An 8,716-nucleotide genomic window follows, 5' to 3' on the forward strand; every position below is an offset into this window, starting at 1 on the left:
GAACTGAAGAGCCTTGGTGCCATCCTGCGAGAGCGGAAGGAGAAAGACGCCCAGGAGCAAGAATAAGGCAAAGGGACGACGCAGTTGGGCTTGATAGGGCTATGCGGAGCAATCACCAAGCAGCCAGAGAAGCCAAGAGGATATGGCGCGCAATATGTCGACCTTAAGATCAATGGAAAGCCCGCTTGTGCTTTGGTCGACACGGGTGCAGAGGTCAATCTCATGACCAAGACGACAGCAACGAGGTTGGGGCTAAGTTACAAGCCAAGTAGTGCCCAACTCAGGACGGTCAACGCACCCCCGACTCCTGTAAGTGGAGTCGCGCATGGAGTAAACATCACGCTAGGAGAGTGGCAAGGTAAGGCAAACTTCATTGTCGCTCCTTTAGATCCTTTTGACATAATTCTTGGGCAGGAGTTCTTCCAGCAGTGCCACGCGGTGATCGACCCTTACCTCCAACGACTTCTAGTCATGGAGCAAGGAAGATCATGTATGGTGCCCATGGTCAAGGTACCGAAGACGGAAGGACAAGTACGCCTAACAGCCATGCAACTAGAGGAAAAGGAGTCGACGCATACGGCCACCATTGCAAGTTCGAAGAAAGACAATGGTGCGAAAGGGTCCCTGCCGCCACGTTCGAAGAAGGTTCCAAAAGGGAACAATGCCGTGATGCCAAAGAAGCCGCCGAGGCGCTTGCCTCCTAGGAAGGAGAAAGGTCATAAGTCTGAGCTAGAAGCAATATGGAAGGCGTTGAAGGCGTTGCGCAAGGGCCTTGATCGAGTCAAAGGACTATTGGTTGCGCACGCACAAAAATCTCAACACTCTTTACAGATCCTGGAAACACGTTTAGTTTGTCATTAAAAGCCCAAAAAAAATTCCACAGAGTTCGGTGATCAGTGAAATTCACAAATGCATAGCCTATTGTCACGTCCCGCCACTTCACAATGAAATTTGGCGTCCGGATAGGGGCGGAAGGGTCTAGAGTTGTGGAGAGGTTTCCGGAAGACTCTAGAACCCTTTGGATATTTCAAGAAGGTTTTGGAAGGTCCTAGAGTATGTAGAGAATTCTAGAGAGGGACTAGATATTTTCTAAGAAGTCTTTAGAAAATCTTAGAAAGTGTAGAATTCTCTAGAAAGAGGACCAAAGTGTAAATAAGTTTAGGGACTTAGAAAGTAATTTAAAATTGTACTTTAGTCCCTAGGAGTTAGTATAAATAGGAGGTGCCCCTCATTTGCAAGGCACCATCCAACCAAGCAAGTTGTAAGCAATCTTCCAAAGCAATACAAAAGCCTTCTTCCAAAACTCTCTTTGTTCTTTCTAAGTCTTTCCTTAAGCATTCTCTTAGCGATCTAGTCTTAAAAAGCTTACTTGAGCTTACAAGATCGTGAAAGATTCGTGAGTAAGTTGTCAAGTGCCGCACGGAGCTTTAGTAAGACTCTAAGTCCGTGACACTATGCTCCTATTGTTTCTGCAAATTCAAAAATAAAAGATAATCTAATAGTACTGAAGTAGTTTCTGTACTTTGCCTGCAAATAAACACAAGAAAATTAATTAAACGAGATTATTTACTTATAATCCATAGGCAAATACAAGAAATCATAAGCGAAGACATGAAAATTTTCTCCATTTGAATTTCTCGTGTTTTGATTCTCCAGGAAGCAGTACTCGTCTAGAAATTGCATCAACATTTCACGGCTGTAAAGGAAAAATGAAATTTAATTAGATCGATGATGATATGGAACTAGAGAGTCAGACGGTTAAATTTTGTTTTAATCCAACTTCCAAATTAATATGAACAATAAAAGAATCAAAAAAGTTAAAAATTACTTGTAATGATATGGTATATTTTTTATCATTACAGTAGTTTTGTTCTCATGTGTTGAACTTATAGGTATCACATCGTGTTTCACCAGCCCTCCTAGTCTAGGAGGAATATGCCGACGCTGGCGACGTGGTCGCACATTCTCCTGTGGCGGTGAATCGACGGTAGTAGGAGGAGGAAGCGGTGGAAGCATCGCCGGCTGAAATGGATGCGGTAGAATCATCGCCGGAGGAAATGGATGAGGTGGAAGCATCGCCGGTGGAAATGGAGGCAGTGGAAGCAGCACATACGGAGGAGGAGGGAGTGGCGGTGGCAGAGTGGACACAGGGATATATTCGGGTGCATGCGGGTTCAACGAACTCCCCTGAACAGCAGCCATGAAGGTACAATTGATAAAGTTGGTAGTGATTTTGAATAAAAGTGTCAGTTATTTCTTTCATATGAGAGAGATAGAGGGGGAAAGAGAAATTTGAAGGCAGCAAAAGAAATTTATTTTCCGAGAAAAGTAGCATAATGGAAAACAGGGAGAACTATATTCTTTCTTATAAAGTGTTACACAAAAAATTGAATTTATAATACTAAGTTATATTCTTTTCTTTATTCAAATTTGCGCTACACATTTCATTTTTCGAGATTCAAACGGATTTAAGCTTGACCAGAAATCCCGCATGAAATTTTCATTTAAAAAAAAATGAAATTTATATATTTATAAATTATGTACAACATACTAATAGTCACCATAATTGATAATTCAAAATAATTATTAGATATCTAAAAAAATAAAAATAATTTTTTTTAAAAATATTGTGTCAAGGATTTAAATTAAGCTGCAAAATATCTCTCACATAGGGGTTCAAATATGTCATATTTCTTTCAAGTTAAAATTCATTTATCATGTTCTTGAGATCTTTTATAAATCTTTTTAATATAAATTTAATAAAAGACAATTCAATATAAATAATTTTATTTTGATATGTACATATATTATAACATTGTCGATTTAATTCCCTTTTAAAAGGAAAAAATGTGAGAAAGATGGCCGAATTTCATTCATTTTGAATTATTTTTTTTAGTAAAACAGTATTTTCCATTTCAATAATAAAATTGAACCCAAATAAATTGAAAAATATTGGCTTCTATTTTAAATTTGAACCCGAATAAATTGAAAAATATTGGCTTCTATTTTAAATTTAATTTGAATGCTGATCTCAATCACACTTTTGTCTTCCCTCACATAACTAAATTCATTTATGTAAGGCTTGTTTAGCCATGTGAAACGTAGTCATTATATAAACTCATATAAGATGAAATTGAAATTTTATTTACATAGACAATTTAAGTTTAAAAAGCTACGTTTTTGTTCATAAAAGTAAAACCTCATATATATTCTGAAATTTAAGTAGTAAAAGTTCAACTTCAAAATAATGTTCTGAAGTCTCTCATTTGCGGAAGTTGAAGCTACAATAGTTTGCCGAATGCCAAAGCTCAAACTCTTTGAACTTAAAAAGTGAATCCTACATAGTTTTAGTTAAAAATATTGTCATTTTTTCATTAAACTGTAGTATCTCACTTGTCAAATATATTAATTTTGATCACCACTTTATCATATTCAGGCTAAAATTACAAAATAAATTAATCCAACATATAAAATTCAAACTGAAAACTAGGGAGACATGAAAATATGTAATGAAACCAGAGGAACCAAATCAAATGTGTGATAGACATATCAGAGTAGAAGCAGCTCCTGCTAATGGCTATACTCAAACTTGTTTATTTCGTAAACGAAAAATACAACAACAAAGGGTGGAGTTCATCACCTGCTATTCAATTACTTCTCCCCTGCAAAGTTAGCTTATCTAAACCCTAAAATCGATTGATCGGAATATCTGGAATGACTTCGAATTTCCCCACAGTAATCACTTGCACTGATTCCCTAGAACCATTTCTTTGAGGATTAAACCGAACTGGAAGACACTCTTCTGATTCACACACAAATCTTGTATTCTTGTATCGGTTCACTAAAGCATTTTTTCCCTGTTAATAAGTTGTAGTAGTAGAAATTCAACATCAAAAATTACAAACTTAATTAACAATTTCTTCTTTTAGTTTTCAAATTTAACATTCACGCACCTGGATCTTCGCAATGACCATCTGAACGCTCCTTGCAGAATTTGGATACGCTTTTGCTCTCTCACTAAAATGCCCAAAAAAATTTGAGAGAGTTCTGTGATCGGTGAAATTCACAAATCCATAGCCTGCGCTGCTCGTCATTCTGCAAATGCAAAAATAAAAGATAAGTTAATAGTACTGACTTCGACTGAAAATAAAACACAAGAAAAATAATTACACAAGATTATTACTTGAAATTCATAGGCAAATACAAGAAATCATAAGCGAAGACATGAATATTTTCTTCGTTTGAATCTCTCGCTTTTTGATTCTCTAGTAAGCAGTAATCGTCTAGAAATTGCATCAACTTTTCACGACTGTAAAGGAAAAATTAAATTAATTAGATAATGATATGGAACTAGAAATTTTTTATTTTAATCAACTTCCAAATAAGGAAAAAGTAATATGAACAATTAAAGAAGCAAAGAATTAAAAAATACTTGTAATGAAATGGGATATTCTTGATCATGGCAGTAGTTTCTTTCAGTTTCTCCAGCCCTCCTAGTTTAGGAGGAATACTCCGACGCTGGCGACCTCGTCCCACATTCTCCTGCGGTGGTGAATCGACGGTAGGAAGAGGAAGAAGCGGTGGAAGCGCAGGCGAAATTGGACGCGTTGGAAGCATCACCGGCAGAGATTGATGCCGTCGAAGAAGCACATACGTAGGATGAATATTCCGACGCTGGCGACCTCGTCCCACATTCTCCTGCGGCGGTGAATCGACGGTAGGAAGAGGCGGCGGCGGATTGGTAATAGGGATATATTCAGGTGCATGTGGGTTCAACGAACTCTTAGGAACATCAACCATGGAAGTATACAATTGATAAAGCTGGTAGTGATTTTGAAAAAAAGTGTTTGGTTGTTTCTTTTATATGAAAAAAAAAGAAAGAGAGAGAAATTGAGAATTGAATAGATAGTGAAGGAAGAAATGTAAAGAAAGAAACAGTTACCACCAAATGAGAAGGATATTTCTTGATAAGGAAGTTCTATACTATATGAATCTAAATTTATCGTCTCTATATAAATTTGAGTAGAAAATTTAAAAAAAGAAAAAGAGAAACCGCTGGTTTTCTGCACTCTCTATTCTGTGTATGCATCTATTATAATAATTAGTTGTGACTTATAAAAACAAATATGCTGTGCCAATTATATTTTGAGCTAATCATTTATTGTGTTTACACTTAAGCGAAATAATTAGGTAATTTACGAGTACATAAATTATACTAATGTGATATTTTTAATATTATATCACGCTAAATATTGATGGGGCCTTTGGTGTATTTTATGAACATCACAATCATTGAATTAGAAGTACTTTTACTACTCCACCTCATTTTGTTTGTTTATCGTTGAGTTTAAAATTGAATTACTTATTAAATTATTGATTTACAAATTAATGAAATGTTAGAATATAGAGAATTCAACAAGTTAGTAAATCCAGATGTGTTATATATATATATATATCCACAGTTAGCTCCCTAATTACATTGCTTATAAGCTTTTTAGTTGTAACTAATTTAACAAATTATACAGTTATACAGTAGCTAACTTAACTAATTGATCACGTAGTTAGTTACTCTTAGCCTCTTTTAATTACTTAGCTCATCAACAAAAATAATAAACTCTAGCTATCGCAAATAGAGGTTAATTCCAATGTGTTACGAAAAATTAAACTGATCTCCACTGTATATTTATTTCTTATTATAAGTCCATTATGATCGATTTGGACATTGTGCAACTTTATCATGTATATCGCTAAACAAATACATATGATCGATTGGTTTGCTAAGTATGGCAGAAAAAATATACTATACTATTAATATTGAATAAAAATTTCAAAAAAAGGTTTAAAATTAATTTAAATTATGCCGCAGAATATCTCGCACGTGGGGGGAGGGGGGGAATAAGTCATAATTTTTTGAAGTTCATTTATTATGTGTGTGTGATCACGCTATTTTTATAAAAAAATAAATTATATAATCTCAATAAAAAACAATTCAATATGAAGAGATTTTTTTTTTTTTTATAACTGAAAAACATCCACAAGGATTCTTTCTTATTTTTTTGCGTCACAACGTATCAGTCTTTGGTTAGAATAAAACTAGAGAAAAAGGGTCGCGTATTGCTATAGGAAAAAACTACAGCAGTATAAAATAGCAGAAATGTGACCATCTTATAACTTATAAGTGTAAATATTTTTTTATATTATTAGTATAGTTTTAATTTAAGAATTTATTTGTCATGGTAATTCATAAGTAACTTGATTTTGATATGTATATATATTATACATAGTCGATTTCATTCCCTCTAAAAAGAAAAAAATGTAAGTCGATTTCATTCCCTCTAAAAAGGAAAAAATGTAAGAAGATGGCCGAATTTCATTCATTTTGAATTAAGATTTCAAGTTCAAATAATAATAATAAAGAAAAAAACAATATTAGAGTGTTTTCCATCTAATAAGATTTGAATTGAACCCAAATAAATTGAAAAATATTCACTTTTGTTTTAAATTTAATCTTGATCTCGTTCACTCTGTTTGCCATGTGAGATAAAATTATGAGATGAAACAAAAGTTTTATTTGGACATATAATTTGAATTTTTTGATTGTATTTTATGTCTATAAACATAAACCCTCATATGTTCTCTGAAGTTTAATTCATAAAAGATCAACTTCAAGATAATTTTCTAAAGTCTCATTTGTGGAAATTAAAGCTACAATATTTAGTCTCGACTTGGAACTTATATAATGTTCTAGAGTCTAGTTTGCCGAAAGTTAAAAAGTGACTCGAACATTGTTTTAGTTAAAAAAAATTGTCATTTTTGTATTAAACTTTAGTATCTCACTTGTCAAATATATTAATTTTGAAAATCACTTTATTATATTCATGCTAAAATTACAAATTAAATTAATCCAACAACTAAAATTCAAACTGAAAACTATTATCCATGTGATGTGATATGAAAATATGTAATGCAACCAGAGGAGTAAAAGAACAAATCAAATGTCTCATAGCATATCAGAGGAGTAACATCCCCTGTTAATGGCTATACTCAAAACTCGTGAGTATTTCGTAAACGAAAAATACAACAACAAAGGGTGGATTTCATCACCTGATCTGAGAGATTTCTCAGGTGACAGTATTCCACCCCTCAATTACAAAGGTAGCTAATGTAAACCCTATAATCGATCGATCGGATTATCAGGATTGACTTCAAATTTCCCCACTTGCAATGATCTAATAACCATCTCTTGGAGGATAAAACCCTATTGCTTCTGACGCATATTTTGCATTCTGGAATTGTCTCCTTAAAGCATTTTCTCCCTGTTAATTAGTAGAAATTCAACATCAAAAATCACAAACTTAATTAACAATTTCTTCTTTTATTTATCATTCACGCACCTGGATATACGCAATTGCAAGCTCAACGCGCCTGTTAGAACCTGGAAACACTTTTACTCCGTCACTGAAAGCCAAAATAAAATTCCACAGACTTCTTTTATCCGTGAAATTCACAAATGCATAGCCTTTGATCCTATTCATTCTGCAAATCAAAAAAATAAAAGAAAAGCTAATAGTACTGAAGTTGCACTGCAAATAACAACATATAATTACACGAGATTATTACTCACATGGTATCCAAAGGCAAATACAAGTAATCATAAGCGAAGACATGGATATTTTCTCCATTTGAATATCTCGCTTTTTCATTCTCCTGTAAGCAGAAATCGTCTAGAAATCGTATCATCAATCCACGGCTGTAAAGGAAAAAATAAATTAATTAGATACTGATATGGAACTATTAAAATCTTGTTTTAATCAACTTCCAAATAAGGCAAAAGGTAATATGAACATTTAAAGAAGCAAAAAGTTATAAATTACTCGTAGTGAAATGGGATATTCTTGATCATGACAGTAGTTTCGTTATTAGGTATCCATTTCTCCACCCATCGTAGTCTAGGAGGAATACTCCGACGTCGTCGCACATTCTCCTGCGGCGGTGAAACGACGGTAGGAAGAGCAAGAAGCGGTGGAAACGCCGCCGGATATGGACACGGTGGAAGCTGCATCACCGGCAGAAATTGATATCTTGGAAGCATCACCGGCAGAAATTGAGGCCTTTGAAGCATCACCGGCAGATATTGAGGCATTGGAAGCGGGCGCAGCACATACATAGGACGACGTGGTGGTGGTGGAGGCGGCGGTGGCGGAGTGGAAATAGGGATATGTTCAGGTGGATGCGGGTTCAACGAACTCTCAGGAACATCAGCCATGGAAGTACAATTGATAAAGCGGGTAGTGATTTTGAAAACAAATGTTAGGTTAACTGTTTCTTTTATAGGAAAAAAAGGAGAGAGAAATTGAGAATTGAATATATAGTGAAGGAAGAAATGAGACTATTCCCCTTTACTGGAGGCTGAGTTTAGTCTTGAATATAAAAATGGAAATACTTTAATCGGAATGAAGTTTTATGCAATATGAATTTGAAATGATAAAATTATACCGTGTCAATTATACTTTGAGCTATTGTATTTATACTCAAGTGAAATAATAAGGTAATTTATGACTATTACAATCATTGAATTAAGAGCTCTACTACTCACCTCATTTTGTTCCTTTATGGTTGAGTTTAAAATCTAGTTATTTTTTAAATGATTGTTTACAAATAATGAAATTGTAGAATATAAATAATTCAACAATTTAGTAAATCCAAATGTTAGTAA

The 8,716-nt window shown here is 34.3% G+C and overlaps 2 protein-coding genes across 2 annotated transcripts; both read right to left on the bottom strand.

The window, feature by feature from the left end:
* Positions 1-3,642: 3,642 nt before the first annotated feature.
* On the bottom strand, positions 3,643-4,273 carry LOC102593087 (protein terminal ear1-like). The gene is made up of 3 exons (XM_015302774.1): positions 4,184-4,273; positions 3,954-4,095; positions 3,643-3,857 (listed from the first exon to the last, which is right to left on the bottom strand). Exons 1-3 carry the CDS (start codon positions 4,192-4,194, stop codon positions 3,687-3,689), a joined length of 324 nt encoding a protein of 107 aa, XP_015158260.1. The 5' UTR covers positions 4,195-4,273; the 3' UTR covers positions 3,643-3,686.
* A 3,347-nt stretch (positions 4,274-7,620) lies between these two features.
* Positions 7,621-8,266, bottom strand: LOC102582820 (leucine-rich repeat extensin-like protein 1). Its single transcript, XM_015302771.1, has 2 exons — positions 7,875-8,266; positions 7,621-7,750 (listed from the first exon to the last, which is right to left on the bottom strand). Exons 1-2 carry the CDS (start codon positions 8,264-8,266, stop codon positions 7,621-7,623), a joined length of 522 nt encoding a protein of 173 aa, XP_015158257.1.
* Between the last annotated feature and the right edge of the window lie 450 nt (positions 8,267-8,716).

This window comes from Solanum tuberosum, unplaced genomic scaffold (assembly GCF_000226075.1).
Source record: "Solanum tuberosum cultivar DM 1-3 516 R44 unplaced genomic scaffold, SolTub_3.0 scf00377, whole genome shotgun sequence".
NCBI lineage: Eukaryota > Viridiplantae > Streptophyta > Magnoliopsida > Solanales > Solanaceae > Solanum > Solanum tuberosum.